Source organism: Gopherus flavomarginatus, chromosome 1 (assembly GCF_025201925.1).
Source record: "Gopherus flavomarginatus isolate rGopFla2 chromosome 1, rGopFla2.mat.asm, whole genome shotgun sequence".
Taxonomy (NCBI): Eukaryota; Metazoa; Chordata; order Testudines; family Testudinidae; genus Gopherus; species Gopherus flavomarginatus.
The window spans coordinates 60,691,834-60,711,571 of record NC_066617.1 but is presented as its reverse complement, the minus strand read 5'-3'; the positions used below and the strand labels follow the sequence as shown (position 1 = coordinate 60,711,571).

Here is a 19,738-nt window from a genome sequence, read left to right as displayed (position 1 = left end):
CCTTTCTGACAGCAAATGCAGATAGCAACAACTATCTACAGCAGGGGTGGGAAAACTTTTTGGCCTGAGGGCCGCATCGGGTTTCGGAAATTGTATGGAGGGCCGGTTAGGGGAGGCTGTGCCTCCTCAAACAACTAGGTGTGGCCTGGCCCCTTCCCACCCCACTTCTCGCCCCCTGACTCCTGCCCCATCCAACCCACCCTGTTCCCTAACAGCCCCCCATCCATCACCACCCCATCGACCACCACCCCTACTCCTTGTCCCGACTGCCTCCGGAACCTCCACCCCTGATTTCCCTCCGCTGCCCCATCCAACTCCCACTCCTTCCAGACTGCTCTCTGGGACCCCTGCCCACATTGTACCCCCATTCCCTGCCCTCTGACCGCCCCGAACCCTATCCATACCCCGAACTCCCCTGCCCTCTATCCAACCCCCCCCTGCTCTCAGCCCCCTTACCGCACTGCCTGGAGCATCGGCAGCTGGTGGCACTAAAGCCGTGCCACCTGGCTGGAGCCAGCTGCGCCACAGTGCAGCACAGAGCATCGGGTCAGGCCGGGTTCTGCAGCTGCGCTGCCCAGAGCATTGCACTGGCAGCGCAGCGCTGAGGCTGCAGGGAAGGGGGAACAGCGGGGGCCAGGCGCTAGCCTCCCAGGCCAGGAGCTCAGGGGCCGGGCAGGAAGGTCTTACTGGCCGGATGTGGCCCACGGGCCGTAGTTTGCCCACCTCTGGTCTACAGAATACGAAAATATCTGCGCTGAAATGCAGGATAAAAGAGTATTGATACGTTTTTTAAACTGTCAGCAGTACAAGCTGTATCATCTGTACGATTTGAAAAAACACACCGTGTTCTCTATTGTTTAGCATCATCTAAAAGTACTATAATCAGAATGTAACTGGAAATTCTAAAGAGAAAGAAAGCAGATAAGAGAATTTAGTGTTGTCTTCTTTCATAGCCAATACAATCAGTGCTCCCTCTAATTTTTCCCACTCATGCGCAGAATGAATTTTGTTATGTGCACCAATATGGAGGTGATATGTAACAAAATTCATGTGAGGGGGGTGGGGCTAAGGGGTTCGGACTGTGGGAGGGGGCTTAGGGTGGGGCAGAGGATTGGGGCATAAGGGTTCTGGCTGGGAGTGTGGGCTCTGGGGTGGGGCCGGGGATGAGGAGTTTGGGGTCCAGGACGGTGCTCGGGAGGAGAAAGAGGTCTCCCCTCAGCTCTCTCTCCCTGCAGAAGCAGCACCTGGGCTGTGGGGGAGAGGCGCCTCTCCCTGCTGTGGCAGCTCTGGATTTGGGTCTGTAGGATAGGTGCCCCTCCCCCAGCAGGTCCGGGCCAGGGCTGTGCTGCCTTGGCTGCACCTGGGGCTGCGCTGTCCCAGTATGTCCAGGCACCCCGCCCTGGCATCCCACCCTGGTCACAGCAGGTTGGAGGCCAGACTAGGTGAGGTGCTGGGGGGGGAGGGGCGCCCCTCCCCCGGCAGGTCCCTGGGCAGGTTCCTTGAATGCCTGCACAGCGCTAAACAGGCTGCTGCGTGGCTGCGCAGCTGTGCAGCTTACAGGGAACTTAGAATACAACACCAGTAAACATAATGCCTTTTTTTTTTTTTTGCCAAACTTTTACTATAGTTACAAAAATTGAATCCAAATTCTGTGTAATAACGCATAGGTATTATGAAAAAAAAATCAATATTCCTGCCTTCTCTAACCAGATTGTCATTAAAAACAGTGTCAGCCTCCCATGATATGCACCAGTATCACTGTGACCAATGAATGTCAGAGAAAGTGTTCTCTATCTCATAATCTTGATTTGGGAGTTGTTGACTAGACCATGATGTGCACTTACCTTGCAGGGGATCCTTCTTCCGGCCCAGCTGGCTTATAATATTAGGAATATTAATTTTAATACATTGTCTCTCTTTTGCATGTCCTTCCACTGCTTCCAACAGATAGTAATATTTCTAAATTATTCCATTATGACTTACTCCCTTGCAACTTCTCTCAGTAAAAGACAGTGACAAAAACTTACTAAGAGACTTTACGGAGTAAAAATGCCTCAAAGTTAGCTTTCATGCAAACACAGCTGAAAGAGACTATTTCCCATTCTTCAACTCCAAGAAAAACATTGGAAAAAATACCATGATTAGCATATTTTAGACTTCTGTACAAGGCCACCTGTTTTATATCTTGTTGGTTCATTTCCATTTAGAATTCAGAAAAAGAAAAATAACTGGAGAGTACCCAGCACTTTGTTACCTAGCACAGAATCAGACAAAAAATAACCACTACAGATCCTTCTGACATTGCGTTGTATGATTTGTTTAATTACATTCTGTCATCACACAGTGTTACACAACTGCAGCATAGCACAGTGATTCTGTTGCCTTTTTCTGCTCCTTCCACTAAAATACTGTTTTTCTTGTTCCCCAAATCCTGGCTACTACTAAAAAGAAGGTTACTTACCTTTGTAACTGTTGTTCTTCGAGATGTGTTGCTCATATCCATTCCAATTAGGTGTGCACGCGCTGCGTGCACATTTGTCGGAAGATTTTTACCCTAGCAACACTTGGTGGGTTGGCTGGGTCACCCTCTGGAGTGGCACCGGATATATACCCCTGCCGGCCCATCGCCCCTTCAGTTCCTTCCTGCCGGCTACTCTGACAGAGGGGAAGGAGGGCGGGTTTGGAATGGATATGAGCAACACATCTCCAAGAACAACAGTTACAAAAGTGAGTAACCGTCTTTTCTTCTTCTAGTGCTTGCTCATATCAATTCCAATTAGGTGACTCCCAAGCCTTACCTAGGTGGTGGGGTCGGAGAGATGTCGCAGAATGCAACACTGCTGAACCAAATGCCACATCATCTCTGGACTGTTGTACCAATGCGTAGTGTGATGCAAAGGTGTGCACAGATGACCAGGTACATGCCGACATATCTCCTTGATGGGTACGTGGGCCAGGAATACGGCAGATGAAGCTTGAGCCCGAGTAGAATGGGCGGTGAGCTGGCTAGTTGGAACGTGAGCCCAGTCATAACAGGCACGGATACAAGACATCACCCAAGATGAAATTTGCTGCGAGGAGACCGGAAGGCCCTTCTTCCGGTCTGCCACCTCTACGAAGAGTTGAAGTGTCTTTCGAAAGGGCTTTGGTCTCTCGATGTAAAAGGCGAGAACCCTACGAACATCTAGGGAATGTAACTGTTGCTCCCTATGTGAGGAATGCGGTTTCGGGAAGAAGACCAGGAGAAAGATGTCCTGGTTTGCGTGGAAGGCAGACACCACCATAGGGAGGAAGGCAAGGTGTGGTTGCAGCTGTATCTTGTCCTTATGAAACACCGTATATCAGGGGTCCGCTGTGAGGGCCCGAAGTTTCGACACTCACCTTGCTGATGTAATGGCGACGAGGAAGGCTGTCTTCCAGGAACGGTACAGCAGCGAGCAGGTGGCCAGAGGCTCAAAGGGGGCACCCATGAGCTTGGATAGAACTAGATTGAGGTCCCAAATTGGGGACGGACGTCGAATCTGCGGGTACAAGCGCTCCAAGCCCTTGACGAATCTGGTAACCATAGGGTTAGAAAAGACTGAACGCCCGTTCTCCCCTGGATGGAAAGCAGAGATGGCTCCCAGATGAACCTTTATGGAGGAGACCGCTAGGCTGTGCTGTTTCAAGGACCAGAGACATTCCAGGACAGTAGGGATTGGTACCTGAGTGGGGACAGTATCATGCTGAGCGGACCAGCAGGAGAAATGCTTCCACTTGGCCACATATGTCAACCTAGTGGAAGGCTTCCTGCTACCCAGGAGCACTTGTTGAACCAAGGCAGAGCAACGCAGCTCAGATTGACTTAAACATGCAGCATCCATGCTGTGAGATGGAGGGACTGCAGGTCTGGGTGACGAAGTCTGCCGTGTTCCTGAGTTATGAGATCCGGCCAGAGTGGAAGGGGAATTGGGTCGGTCACCGACAGGTCGAGCAACATGGTCTACCAGTGGGAACGGTGGAAAGGCGTAGAAGAGATGGTCTTTCCACATTATCAGGAAAGTGTCTGAGAGGGAGCCTGGGGAGCGTCCCTGGAAGGAGCAGAACACGTGACACTTCTAATTCTCGCAAGAGGCGAAGAGGTCTATGTGGGGAAAGCCCCACTTCTGGAAAACAGAATGGATGATGTCCGGAACTACTGACCACTCGTGAACTAGGAAGGATCTGCTGAGGTGATCCGCCAGGGTTTTCTGAACTCCTGGGAGAAAGGACACTACCAGATAACGATTGAGTGGGCTATACAAAACTCCCAGAGTTGAATGGCTTCCTAACAAAAGAGGGAGAAGCGTGCTCTGCCTTGCTTGTTTATGTAAAACATGGCCATTGTGTTGTCCGTGAACACTGCAACACAACGGCCTTGGAGATGTTCTCGAAACACTTGACACGCTAGACGAACCACCCTCAGCTCCTTGACATTGCTGTGTAGGGTCACTTCTTGCGTTGACCAGAGGCCTTGTGTACGGAGACCCACAAGGTGGTCACCCCAACCTAGAGATGCCGCGTCTGTGATAAGGGCCATCGAAGATTATGGTGCATGGAATGGCATCCTTGGACAGACCAGGGAGGGATTCAGCCACCACGTCAAGGAGCCTAAGATGTCCTTGGGAACAGTGAGGATCGTGTCCAGGCTGTCATGGCCCGGACGGTACATTGAGGAGAACCAAGTCTGAAGTGGACGGAGGCGTAGTCCGGCGTGTTTGGTCACGAAGGTGCAAGTGGCCATGTGGCCTAGGAGACTGAGACACGTGCGAACCGACGACGTTGAAAAAAGTTGTGGAGGCCTTGAATTATCACTACCATAGCCTGAAAACGGGGCTGTGGTAGGCAAGCTCTGGCGAGACTGGAGTCCAGGATCGCTCCAATGAAGTCTATTCTCTGTGTGGGTACCAGAGCAGATTTCCCGATGTTGATCATCAGGACGAGTTGTCTGAACAGATCTCTGATGAGATGCACATGATGCTGCACCTGCATCTCCGGGGGCCCCCAAATGAGCCAATCGTCGAGGTACGGGAAGACTTGTACGTGACGACGACGGAAGGAGGCCGCGACGATGGCCATACATTTTGTAAAAACTCGTGGGGCTATAGAGAGGCCGAACGGAAGGACCACAAATTGGAAATGCTGCTGGTAGACCACAAAGCGAAGGTATCGTCTGTGCGGTGGGTAAATCGCATGGGGAAGTACGCGTCCTTCATATCGAGGGTGGCGTACCAGTCTCCCAGATCCAAGGACAGGATAATGGTTCCCAGGGATACCATGCAGAACTTCAACTTTACCATGAATTTATTGAGTCCCCACAGGTCTAGGATTGGTCTTAGACCTCCCTTTGCTTTGGGAATTAGCAAGTAACGGGAGTAAAACCCTTGCCCCTCATGTCCTTTAGTACCTCTTCTACAGCTCTGATAGTTAGGTGCGTCTGAACCTTCTGTAATAGGAAATGCTTGTGAGAGGGGTCCCTGAAGAGGGATGGGGAGGGAGGGTGTGAGGGTGGGGGCAAAACAAACTGAAGTTGGTATCCCAATTCCACTGTGCGCAGGACCCAAAGATCTGAGGTCAAGTGAGACCACGCAGAGAGGAAACAGGAGAGGCGGTTGCAGAAGGGTGGAGAAGGATCCAGGAAAGAGACTGGTGCTCCGTCCTCAAACGCACCTTCAAAAGTTTTGTTTGGGCCCCGTTGGTGGTTTAGGAGGGCTCTGATTCTGACCTTCTTGGGGACCAGACTGCCTCCTGCTGTTACCCCGGCCATGTCTTCTAGTGAAGCCCTGTCGTGGCCGAGGGGTGGGGTAGGTGCGTTGAGGCTGGGGGCAGAAGGGTCTGCGTTGGATTACTGGGGTGTGCATTCCCAGGAAGCGCATAATTAGTCGATTATCCTTTAGGCTTTGGAGCCTAGGGTCAGTTTTGTTGGAGAATAGCCCCTGGCCTTCAAAGGGCAAGTCTTGTATTGTCTGCTGCAGCTCAGGTGGAAGGGTGGACACCTGAAGCCAGGAGATGTGTCACATCGTCACTCCTGAGGCCAGAGTTCTGGCCGCAGAATCCGCTGCATCCAAGGATGCTTGGAGGGAGGTTCTCGCCACCTATTTCCCTTCTTCCAGTAGGGCCACAAGTTCTTGACGGGACTCTTGGGGAATAAGCTCTGTAAACTTCCCCATGGAGGTCCACGTGTTATAATTATACATGCTTAGGAGAGCTTGTCAATTAGCTACCCTAAGCTGGAGACCCCCCGCTGAGTAAATCTTGTGACCAAACAAGTCCAGGTACTGACTGTACCACCAAGGAGCAAGGGTGAGGATGCACATACAAATACTCATAATCCTTGGATGAACCATATACTTCCTCTCCACCCCTCTGGCAGTGGGAGGAATAGAGGCTGGAGACTGCCAGATCGTATCCGCATTGGCTTGAATAGTGCGGATAAAAGGCAGGGCAACTCTGGTAGGGATGTCTGCCGATAACATGTCCAGCACCGGGTCCTCTATCTCTGGGACCTCCTCCACCTGCAAGTTCATATTCTGCGCCACCCTACGCAAAAGATCTTGGTGAGCCCTCTGGTCTATTGGAGGGGGGCCAGAGGACGATGTGCCTGCCACTGCCTCATCAGGTGAGGAGGAGGAGGAGGAAAGGCCAGGAACGAGGAGGTCCTGGAGACCAGTGTCAGGTATAGGTGGAGCCTGGGCATCAGCCGGTGGGATAGCAGCGTCATCCGTGCCCATAGGTGGAGGACGGCTCACGGTTGCCTCCCGTATGCGGTGTTCAGAGAGGGCTGACCAGGGTGCAGCTGAAGGAACACCTTGGGTCTGATGGTATGTTCAAGGTGTCCAGAAGGACCACTGAGGGGGACCCTGATCAGGATCTTGACTCTCAGCATAGGTCTGACTGGCTGCCTCTGTGTCACGACCTTGGACATAATGACCGCTCCCTGCCTGAGACGATGTTGAAGTTTGTCTCGAAGGCCAAGGGGGGGCTGAGAGTCCTTGAGGAGCTGTCGTGTCCCGACCTGACAGGTCGCGGGACAGCACCAGGGAGCGATACCGAGACCTCTGGCGGTACCGCGATCGGGACTGGGACCAACGACTGTAGCAGTGCCGGGAGGTCGACCTGGATCTCGACAACGAACTACGTCGTCAAGAGCGGCTGCCGGAGGAATGGTGCCAGGAACCGTGCCGGGACCCAGATTGGTACCGAGTGTACGGGATAGGTATACAGGAGGCTGAGCGGTGCTGCGAATGCGACCAGTACAGTGATGGAGAGCGGTGCTGGGATTGCGAGTGGCGCCGGGACCAGGATCGTCGACGGGACCGAGATCTGGATCGATGCTTCTCAGCGACTCCCATGTAGGGCGGCCTCATCAAAGCAGGCTTGCCTATTGATTGTATGACCCGCACCGGCGGTGCCGGGGATTGAGGCAGTCCAGGTTCCATCAGCCCAATCAGCTCGCGCGCTGTGGAGTAGATCTCCGGGATGAATGGGAGACCGAGCTCAATCACGGTGCGCATCGGGGAGCTCTGGAGCACCAGACTTGACGGTCCTTGTGGAACTGGAATCGACGGTGCTGCAACTTGCGGTGCCACGACGGATGACTTAGCCAGGCAATCTAACCTGGATTGTTGCTCTTGCAGAGGCATGGACGGTGCCAAAGCAGCAGGTGGTTTGTGCTGCTTCCTAGGCCGTGGAGACAGTAAGCGGTGCTGCGATGGCATCGGTGCCAAGGTTCTTTTGCGGTACCAGAACGTTCCAGCGCCGGAGGAGCGCTTCGGACCGAGGAAGTTTGTTCTCCACTCGGTACCGAGGGCACCGGGCTAAGTGCCGCCTCCATGAGGAGCTGCTTCAAGCGAAAGTCCCGCTCCTTCTTTGTCCTAGGCTTAAAGGCCTTACAAATGTGGTACTTATCAGGGAGGTGGGATTCCCCAAGGCACTTCAGGCAGGAGTCGTGGGGATCTCCCGCTGGCATCGGCTTGAGGCACGCCGAGCACGGTTTGAAACCCAGTGACCTGGGCATGAGCCCCGGCACCGGGGTGGAGGAAAGGGGACAATCCCTGATCCCCCAACAACTATATACACTATCTATACACAAAAGACTAAAAACTAACTATAACTGTGAACTATCTACAACTATCTATAGAGAAAACACGAAGAAAGCTAGGGAAGTGGAGATCAGCTACGCTGCGCTCCACAGTTCCAATGACCGTCACGGGCGGTAAGAAGGAACTGAAGGGGTGATGGGCTGGCAGGGGTATATATCTCGCGCCATAACAGCGCCACTCCAGGGGGCAACGCAGCCAACCCACCGAGTGTTGCTAGGGTAAAAATCTTCCGAAGAACGTGCACGCGGCGTATGCATACCTAATTGGAATCGATATGAGCAAGCACTCGAAGAAGAATAAGAGGTGACAACTGTGGAATCTTTCTCTGATTTAACTGCCTATTCCTGCCTGCTTGAATGCAAGAGAGGCTATTCTGCACCATTCCTTTTTGGTTTGGGGGTCCAGAAAGATTTCAGTGGCTCCTTTTCTATCTCTCCTAGGATTAGGGGTTGGCAGAACGGCAGTATGGGAAGCAAGGGAGACAGTCTGATTGCTCACTGTCCCCTCTATTATTACTTCACACCTCAGATAACAGTGGGACAGCTCTACTGTCTAATTCCCAGGCAGAAAAAAAGTATAGTATAAATATGAACTGTAGAATTCATAGCTGTATACAATGGGCTTCTGAAGAAGCATGTTTGAGAGGAGGAATATGCAGATTCCACTTATTTTGGATTATGAAGATTTCAAATACTAGCTGCTATTTTCTAGCTAAAAACATCTATCTGAGGTTTTCTATATTAACTATATCACTGTAGTATCTAAGCTTAGAGTCTCATCATATGTTAGTGTCAACTAGCAATAACTTTATTAATGATACCTCACACAGAGTACAATCCAAGTGTCTAACTACAAGCAGGAGCACAGGAGGCAACTCAGTTGTTGCAGATCCTAGCTTGTCAAAACTACTCCTGTGCAGCCAAAATCTTTGCTTAAGTTATAAGTGAAATGACAGACTTTCAGTGTAGAACCACTCTGCTTCTTGTAAAATGCTCCCCACTTCACTGTAAAGACGTGTGTGTATATGAATCTTTGAATCAATTCAATAACTAGCTCCATCTTTAACCCATATCATTTTTGTGTGGGAAGCAGGGAGTGTTGGAAGTAGAAGAGTTTCAGGAACTGATCAACCCAAAGACTTAGAATTTGAGCAGATGCATGTATAGGTCAACACCAGTTTGGGGAATCACCCTAGCCCTACTTGAGAGCTATGAGTTGGGTATCAATTCTCTAGAATATTGGATGTACAAACATACATTATAACTAGTAAAATATTAAAGCAAGTATGGGGTGGGGAAGGGTCGGAGGAAAAAAGGTCTTTCATCTTCCCTGGTTTCATTGAGCCTCCCACTGATGAAATCACAGCCTTGCAAAAATCTAGTTTCAAAATTTGAGAAAACACTTTCTTGTATCGGTACAGTAGCACAAGATGAAAATACTGTTCAGTCAGACAATGCTGCTCTACAGTTTTACAGCAAGATTAGATTTGTAATTAAATTAAAGGATTAAATTATATTCTAAGACAGAGAAAACAATTAGTTTGAAGTATCAGGTCAAATGGCTAACATTTTGTGTTGTTTTTGTTCTTTCTCAAGAAAGTATTTGAATGGAACTGCATACTTACCACTGACATGCAAATTTCTCACTGTCTATTTCCACTATTCCTGGTGGTGGAGCAACATGCTGTGCCGCTCTTGATGCTATGGAAAAAGATACATTTGCTGACATGTAATGATGATTCTTCCTATAAAATTGAACATCTCAGGCAACACAAAGGATCATCGGAAGTTCAGTAGTTTCAAATTTGATTTGAAATTTGTTTTGTATTTTTGCAAGATCTCTCCCCTCACTCTCCAAAGAAGTTCATTATGACAAAATTAAATGTAAGGATTAATTAATTACATCTACAGAGAGATTCCTAGACACAAAGTATAACTACATATATTTAAAGAACTCCCCAAATCCATGTCTTAAAAGGCAATAGCTTATTTGTTACTGAATGATCAGATTTGCTTTAAACCAACTCTGTTTAAATGCATGCCATGTTGTTTCAAAGATGTAATGAGAGGTGTGTGAGAACACACCTCCGGCAAGGTTTCTAGCCACTACTGTAACTGTATTAGTGCAAACCGCTAGTCTAAATGTACTGCACTAGTATAAAACATGACTTGCATTAGCACATCTGGTTTGAAACTGGTTTTATGACAGGATGGAATGGATAACAGGAACCGTCAGAGCCATGGGCAGTAAGAAGGAGTTGAGAAACAAGTTGGTCCACTTCACCCTTCTTTCCCAGGAGGAGGAGATGTCACCCGGTGCAGACCCCTCAACACTGATGGCCAAATGCTTCAGATCTCAAGTTCATGAGGCACATGAGCACCAACATACAGACACATACATATAGACAATCACTCAAAGAAAAAATATTGCTTTTTCTCAAGCTTGGCTGACCCTTCTGTCTTAGCTCCTCAATTCTTCCTGTCTGCACAAATATCCCAGGTTGGAACTAATCAGAACCAACTTGAGTTGACCTTAAAGTAATAAAAAATGACTGCATCTTTATGCAAGATTCAAGCATATGACATCAAGATGCTTTGACAGAATAGCAGTGCACTCTTGTCCCAAGGGTGTTAAAACCTGCCATGTTACTTAATTCTCTGTATAAAAAATGAATTACACTTTCAAATAAGAGACCTATCCCTGGTCATCCATGCCATCAGCATCTCTGTGCTGAATTACTGCAATGATTTGACCACAAAGGCCACACAGAAGCTGCAACTACTGCAAGATGAAGTGGCCTGCCTATGAGGCCCATTCACAGGCAGCCCTGTAAACCTGTGTTACACTGGTGATCGATGACCTGCAATAGGTCTACCAGAGTTCTATATCTGCTTCAAGGTCTTGGCACTAATCTTTAAAGACCTTGATATGCTAGGACCTAGCTACCGAAAGTCTCTATCTTCCTGTCTAGCACTCTCATTTATGATTAGTAGAGATTGTGTAGCTGATGTAAACAATCAGGGACGTGTCATTCTCAATGGTAGTCCCTTGGCTGTAGAATTACCTATCATTATTCAGAATACTTAGATGGTCTGGGAACAAATAAGGTTTTCCCAACTACTCTCCCTTAATCTATTTTTCAGTTTATGTGCATCCATAACTCACCATGTGCACAAGCACTTCTTTGCTTAAGGAAAATGCTAAAACATGCTCAGGGCACCATTTTCAAAATGGTAGTAAGTTTAGTATTTCTGAACTAATTTTTTCCCAAATATTAAAATCATGTTCCTCATTGAGGATGTTTGAACTTTTAAATAAAAATGCTTTTGAGTTTTCTGAACACATAAAAGTCTCAGTTGTTCTTTAAAGTAGGCAAGCAACTTGCAACCACTTAACTTAAGCAGCTGGTCCAATTTTATTTTAATTTAAAAACAAAACAAATGCCTTCAAGAGCAGACCAAGCTTGGAAAGTTTTCACCAAATGGCAAACTTTTGAAAAAGTTACAAAACGTGAGAAAAGAGGACTACAGAATGAAATATAAAATAACTACTAATGCTGCCTTATGATACATTTGTGTGTAACACAAATAACTAAGATTTTAGTCTGCAGTGGGAAATTATTATTTCATAGAATGAAAATGTGACATACTGGGATATAATTATCTCATCCTTCAATGCTTTCCACATTAATTTAACTCTTTCAGCCCAAACCACTAGGCCACCTGGTTCAGTATCATGAAGGTATTTCAGTATAGTCCTATTAGAGTCAAACATGTTCCATTAAATAAAAAAGCACTAACTAAAAAGTAAAGTTGTACATGAATGCTTACACTACTTATATGGTTAAAAGCTCATGTAGACATGCTGCACTAATATCAAGTGGGGGCACTCACTAATACAATTTACTCTAGTAACTTGCTTTACAGAGATGCAGCACATCTGTATATGGAGTTTGCACCTGTGTAACTACATCAACGTAGTCATATCAAAGCAAAATACTCTAACATGGGCAAGGCCTTCAAATGGCTAGCAAAAAGTTTGTCAAGATTTCATGGCTCATACTTTTCTGGAGTCAAGTCACTTTGAACTGCAATGTTTTATAAAAATAGTTTTGAGAAGAAGAATCTGATTAACTGAGAAAGGTTCTGGATGAGTGGGTAATCCAGCAAACCACAATGTATATTAAGTCCAAGGGGGAAAGCGAAAAAATACTAGGGAAAAAACTTAAGTTTATATTTAGTCACAGAAATGAAACAGAAGTACTAGAGTCTTTGAGTCTGACCCTGACTTGAATGGGAGTTGCAGCTCACCAACATGTCTCAGGTTTACACCTTTTAGGAGCTTCCGGGAACCACAAAAAGGCAGTATGGGCCTTTAAAAAGTCTGTGGTACTTTAAGTATTGAGGGGGGAAAAAAAGGGTGGTAGTGGTGGTGAGATTGGGGTTTTTTGGCAGGGGAGGGAGGGAGTTTTTAAATTTAAACATTTTTTAAAAATAATTTTTTTTAAAGCAGCAACATATGGCAAGATATTTCAGATATCTACACTTTATAAATGGCTGAAAGCATATGACTCCTGGGTCTCCAATTTGAGCCAAATCCTGCAGGTTTTACTTTCACTGAAATTATGGGATTGAGGGCAGCAGGACTAGGACCAGCAAGTACATGCTTGATTGTATTATCAGTTGTTTAATTAATGAGAGGGACATTTATATTTGGATCGGATGAGCCACCATGATGCAACAATGATCCAACAATGCCCATAACTTTCTTGATATGCAATGTATACTTGTGAAAAGCACTGAAATAGACATTTTTCTCCTATACTTGCTGTTAGAGGAATCACATAAGTCAGCAGAATGTAATTTTGTATGTGAATTTAACAAGAAAAGTTCTTGTTAAAAACTCTGTGTGCACGTCAAAAGACACCAGATATCTAGAGTGAAATTTTGACCCTACTAAAGCCAAAGAGTGCTTTATCATTTATTTCAATGGGGCCAGGATTTCACTCTGAAAATAGATTTTCTACAGCTAAACAATATCTACAATATCAAGTACATTCTGAGGTTCTAATGACCTTAACAAAAAGATTTAACTTTCCTTTAAGCTTTAATTGTAGGTGTTAAACTTTGGCTCACATTACAAATGAAATGTTTAGTGGCTTCAATGCAGTCAATGAGAATTTTTTTTTAATCTTCATTTCCATGATTCCATTAGATCCTATAGCCCATTCTCCTAGAATTTGACCCTAACACTAACTGAGAACTTCTTTTACATACTATTCACACAGAATATAACACAAAATGGACTTGCCGCCCCTCTGTGAGTTGTAGATATTTTGCTGACATGCAAATGAACGTTAATTTTAAATAAAAATGTATAACATTTTCATTGTGTACATTTTCAAGATTGACAGCGTTGAAAAATGTTAAGACACTTGCCATGTTACTTCAGAGTGTTTTCATGTAATGACCAATATTGTTCCAAACATTCATTCAATTAGCAAAATAAAAGAAAGATTAACTTAACATCCATTGTGCCAGCAACAATATTAAAATATGCATGTCTGATTTGACGTATTGAAGCACAAGTAAATCATTAAATTATGCATAGCTATATAGCTATACACATGCATGCAATTACATAGCTACAGATAGAAAGACAGATGGACAGTCACATATGCTATAAAGAATGTTCTACAGAAATACAAAAGATGTTCTCCTACAATAGCACTAACCTGGGACAGCTGTTGCATGGGCCTGTGAGGAAACATGCTCCACCACCTGTGGCCTGATTTCAGATACTTGATGGCTGGAGCTTTGATGTTCAATGAGTTTTACTGCAGTAAGTGCATCAGGTCCAAACATCTGGATGTCCATAGAAACCAGACATACTAATGTATCTAAAACATTAAATGCAAAACCAATAACGATATTACAACAAAACAAATATGAGTGTTTGGTATTGAACACACTGATTTGGATTAAATTGGCACTTGCTGAAAGAAAAACAAACCCTCATATATTTCTGTGGATTTCTACATTATATTTTTCACTGCATATAAAGCCAATATATAATTCAAAATCCTGACCTGCTTTGGTCTCTATTTTCATTAATTCTCTGAGAAAACAAAAATTCAGTTATGTAAATATATGGCAACAATATGCACATAATATACAAACACATAAATTCTCTAAACTCTGACAAAGTACATTTTTTGAATACCTGAATGTGACAATGTGCCATGTCTTTTTCCTCAACAAATAAACTAATATAATATTTTGTTCTGCTTCTTCCTCACCTATGCTCTTGTCTACTTTAGCAATTTTTGTGCAGGCCACTTCTCCCATTTCTGTGAGCATGTACAGAACTTCAAGTGCTGAGATTACAAGCAGCACATCTGGTAAAGTGAGATGACATATTATCTCTTTGTAGGATTCTTGATCCACATATTCACAAATTAATACACCATTATCTTCAGCTTTACAAAGATTCCCTAAGATTTCCATGCCTGAAAAACAAATATAGAATAGTATTAAACAGCCAAAAATCATTCTCTTACTATTTACAAAAAAATTAGCAGTCTAAGACCTTACCTCTCATTTTTAAGAATCTATCCCTTGCCATTAGGCATTTTGTAACAGTGTGAAACATTAGATGAGTAGTTTTGAAATCAACAGGGTCCAACAGAAGCTGAGAGAAAGGAAAAAACATTACTTAAGCTGCAGTCCACGTTGTATGTACAGTCATAATACTTACAGTTCTTAAATTTGCATACCAAATTCAATGCTCAAAAGCCTTTATACGTTGGAATATGTCACTTCTGTGAACATGTAAGACTGTGATTTAAATGCCTAGAGTTCTTACTTATTATTTTTAAAATTGCATTAACCCTTTTCTCTTCTAAAGTATTTGGGAAGAGGCTCTGAACGTCTCTTTTTTCTTTGAGTCTTTACAGTAAGGAAAATAACTGAATTCCAAGGCTGCCATCAGGATAGATATGCACTCTTTCCGAAGCCCTACGAAACAGTAGCAGTGATTAGGGGTGAATTCCTCCTTATGGCTTTCACCATCCTTTGTCCTGTTTGTACAGCACCTAGTACCTAGCATGATGGCATCCTGGTCCATGATTTGGATCCCTAGGCACTATGGAAATACTATTACTACTACCACCATCACTAGTGCTCTTCCAAAGCCCTCCCACACATGAAAACACCATCCTAGTCAGATTTCTATCAGTAACTGAGCACTACAGTGTCTCCTTCCCTGCTATTTTACTCATTGCAGGATTTCAACATATACACAATGTCCAACTTTATATTTATCGGTGGTGTATAATGCCATAAAATGGATTGAGTTGGTCTTACTGTTTCTTCTTACATCTAAATAACTTTGAAAAGAAAGTCTCCCTCACTGACGATATACCCCTGTGTATGTGACCTTCCCAAAGTCACCCTGGTTTTCTCATACTCATCATTATAAACAGTGTATTGATACCTATTAACTGGTGACACAGGAATTCTTGTATTATCATAGTGGAGTTATGATTTATAAAGTATAACCCATATGAATATTTTTCATTTTTAAAGTAATTCCCCAATGCCATGGAATTTCAATTGAAAATTAGAGATGATTTGAAGGATCCCATGCCCCTCAAACAACTGCATTCCCTCATATGACTGGGCTTAGGCAATTGAGGGCCACACTCTATATCTGATTCCTAGCGTTGTGCATTCTGTTGAAATCTATTATTTGCAAATTCAAAACACTTATTCACTACTACTTCAAATAAACACAAGAAAAATAATTAAATTTAAGACATCAGTCAAGCTACTTAATGCTAAGTATACTTCACCAAAGTATATTTACCTCTGCTGCAATATTTCCTAGCGTGTCAAGCCCCAATTGTCGTAGAGAAATAAAATGACTATGAGCAGAGAGTAGCAGGAACCGAAGACAAGTACGATTAGCTGCCAAAAGTTTAACGTTTCCCTCCTCAAAGGAAAGATTTCGCAATATCACTGCAATCTGAAGTACCCGCTGCCCTTCAATATCATTAATGCCCAACTTGCGAGGTGGATGAAATAAGGATTCCCATATCCATTCTTCTGATGGAACATCTACAAAAGAAAAACATCAACTTTAGCTATTCCTTTTCTATATTTACCAGAATTTATCTAATCAGTTTATTCAAGACATCTCACCTTGAGATTTGTTTCTGTCAGAAATGAGGTCACGTACTTCATTATCCTCGACAATATCCTTCCAAAACTGAGAACAGAATAAAAAGTAAAACTGAATTTCTGAAGTGTGATGCTTCCTTTAAAAATACATTTCTTTTCTCTTCTGCCTCTTTAAAATATTCACAGATGGATAAGTATGTGTTTATCACTATTCCATCCCTTGAAAAAAATCCTCTTCCCATTCATGTCAGCTATTACTGCATCTTAAAGATTATCTCTATCTAAATAATGGTACATTCTTCACTTCAGAGCTGAAACCTATGATGCTCAATATATTACAGCTGCTTTAAAGAAGTCTTCCTGCCACCCTTCCAGGACACCAAAGGTACTCCATCCACAATCAACCAACAGGATTGGGGCCTAATCCTATTCCACCACAAGGAATTCAAAGTACTTTACAAATTAAGGGCCTGATCTGCAAACCTTTACTGTGTGGCGAGTCTGACTACAGTCAAGATTAATCATATGATCAAGGATATGCAGGATCAAGCTCATAAGCTGATAAAGTATATATGGATCACTTAATCCACTACTAAAATACTGCTGTCTCTTAAGTGAAATGCAACAGCTCTATCATCACAGAGTAAAACCCAGGAAACAATTTAGGACAAGAAATGAAGTAAAACCTCTGTGAGAATGATACTTCTATTGCAATCATCACTTTGAGCTAGAGAGGGCCCTTTTTAAGAAGGAGCTTGAGACATTCAAGGAAGAGGGGTTTTGTCACGTTTAAATGATGTGTGCAAAACCAGATTGCCTTGAATTTCACTTGTCAATGCAATATACCCTTTTTGATGTTACTCTATTGGAAAGTGATGAAGAGGGTAAACATGCAAATTTCACTAGTGATAACAAAAGGAAGATGATATTAGAATCATGCCCAAGGCTTACTCCTTTAATTTCTCTGGTGTTCGTATTTTTAAAACACGAAAGAGGTGGTGTATCCTCAAATACACATCTTCAACCTTAATTTTAAAGTCTTTGGAAAGGCCCAGAGAACTAAGCCAATTAGTAATGTAGGGTTACTGCTATTGCCAGTGCTCCTGCAGTGATACCAAAATCATAAGATGCTCTCATGGTGTCATGGCATTAGTTAGACTGATCATCCAACAATATGCTCTTGATCTCTTTAAAATATTCAGGCTAAAAGTCCAAAAAGAAGCACTCTCAGATTTAAAAAAATGTATCTATCTAAGGCGGTTGGGTAATTTGAAGTTATAGAAGGGTAGACTTTCTTCTCAGAGGTAAGTCATCCTGGACTCTCTCATGTGGTATAGAACATGAGGACTTGGCATGTTCTCTCTGCAGAAGCGGACATCAATGTCATCTTGGCATAGGCTTATTAAAAAATATTAAAACTCTAGCAGTTGGTATAATTGATGAGCTTTTTAAAAATTATTTTTAACCACAGTAGGTACTGAAGTTGAAGCAAAATATCAATACGTTGCAGGAGCAAGGCAGCCATAAGTAATGGGTACTGCAGTCTTAGCCTTTTGACAAGGATATCAAACAACATTGTCATTTTCAAATCCAACTTCTTCACCAATTAGCCCCATGTTCCTGAAACTGCTAAAAATCATTTGGTGGTGATACAGAAGGCATTATAACACTGTCATCGGGGGGGCAATGATGAAGGACCAATTTATCCATACATTACTCTTTATAGTATGTGTCTAATAAATCCCCCCAGGCTGGCTCGAGGAGATTTTAAACACTCCAAGAAAAGATCAGAGTTGACTCTTGAGGTCATTTAAGTGAACGACAATTGGCAGTATCTCTCTCTGATGACTTCTTTAACAATGTTACTACTATATAAAGGGCTTGTATCACTTCATACCAGGGTATAGGTAAAGCCAAAGATGAAGGCTCCTAGCACTCTCAGAAGAAGGAGAGCAGTTGAAGTACATAGTCTGAAAGAGGTCTGTCTGATTCTAAAAACCACAGAATGAGGGGCCTGAGCCAACCTTAAAGATGATACTTCAGAACCAAAGAAACATCTCTCTTAGATAAAGAAGGCTAGTGACAGACAACTCTGGCTGCCAGGTCCAGTGAAACACTCTATTCTCCAGAACAGACTAAAACAGGAGTGCCCTCTCAGAAGCTCAAGTGAGAGAGCCACAAAGGCACCAAGAGTCAAGATTTCACCTGGACAGCCAATAAGAGCTGAGGCATCTGTTGTCAGAACAGAGGTATTAGGCACTCAAATTTCACAACTTAGAATAGTAGAATCATAGAAGATTAGGGTTGGAAGAGACCTCAAAAGGTCATCTAGTTCAACCCCCTGCTCACAGCAGGACCAACACCAACTAAATCATCCCAGCCAGGGCTTTGTCAAACCGGACCTTAAAAAGCTCTAAGGATGCAGATTCCACCACCTCACTAGGTAACCCATTCCAGTGCTTCACCACCCTCCTAGTGAAATAGTTTTTCCTAATATCCAATCAAGACCTCCCCCACTGCAACTTGAGACCATTGCTCCTTGTTCTAATATCTGCCACTACTGAGAACAGCCTAGCTCCATCCTCTTTGGAACCCCCCCCCCCCCTTCAGCTAGTTGAAGGCTGCTATCAAATCCCCCCTCATTCTTCTCTTCTGCACACTAAATAAACCCAGTTCCCTTAGCCTCTCCTCATAAGTCATGTGCCCCAGACCTAATCATTTTTGTTGCCCTCTGCTGGACTCTTTCCAATTTGTGCACATCCCTTCTGTAGTGGGGAGACCAAAACTGTACGCAATACTCCAGATGTGGCCTCACCAATGCCAAATAGAGAGGAATAATCACTTCCCTTGATCTGCTGGCAATGCTCCTACTAATGCAGCCCGATATGCCGTTAGCCTTCTTGGCAACAAGGGCACACTGTTGACTCATATCCAGCTTCTCATCCACTGTAATCCCTACTGTAACCTTCTGATTTTCATATCCAAGGACTCATTCAACTCTGACTTTTAGCTGGATCAATAAAATTCCAATGCTTCATAGCTCACATTGTTCTCAAGGGAAAGATGTCAGTACCTCAATATCAACCAGTTCCACCTATGCCAAGTCTTTGGCTCTAGGAATGCTTGGAACTGAGCATTTTGAAAGACCTGATTTCAGAATCTTGGTCTTTGTCTAGATTAGGAAAAGAGGTTGAGATTAAATTGGGATTAGCCACCACATTAGTACACAATGGTGCAAATCCTTACTATTAACTGTCACTGTAGGAAACATAATAGGAGAAGTTAATGATGACCCTATCAAAATAAATATTGGCACCTGGTAGAACAAGTAACAGACAAACTAACATTTACAAAAGAAAACCTGAAAAACAAGAGCAAGAAGAGAGCACAGATCTACATCAACACCATTTTGCTAATTTTATAAAAGTATAAGCAATC

At 44.1% G+C, this 19,738-nt stretch overlaps 1 protein-coding gene across 3 annotated transcripts in view; it reads right to left on the bottom strand.

The window, feature by feature from the left end:
• The window catches only part of ARID2 (AT-rich interaction domain 2), a 165,731-nt gene that overhangs the window by 51,006 nt on the left and 94,987 nt on the right, over positions 1–19,738 (bottom strand). For all 3 annotated transcript variants that reach the window (XR_007772046.1, XM_050936013.1, XM_050936014.1), the window contains 6 exons: positions 16,322–16,388; positions 15,987–16,237; positions 14,714–14,810; positions 14,419–14,628; positions 13,855–14,019; positions 9,745–9,820 (listed from right to left, as the gene is read on the bottom strand). Coding sequence is in view for 2 of the 3 variants with exons in the window: in XM_050936013.1 (XP_050791970.1) it covers positions 9,745–9,820; positions 13,855–14,019; positions 14,419–14,628; positions 14,714–14,810; positions 15,987–16,237; positions 16,322–16,388 (866 nt within the window). In the remaining variant the exon portion in view is untranslated. The remainder of the gene's footprint in view (positions 1–9,744; positions 9,821–13,854; positions 14,020–14,418; positions 14,629–14,713; positions 14,811–15,986; positions 16,238–16,321; positions 16,389–19,738) is intronic.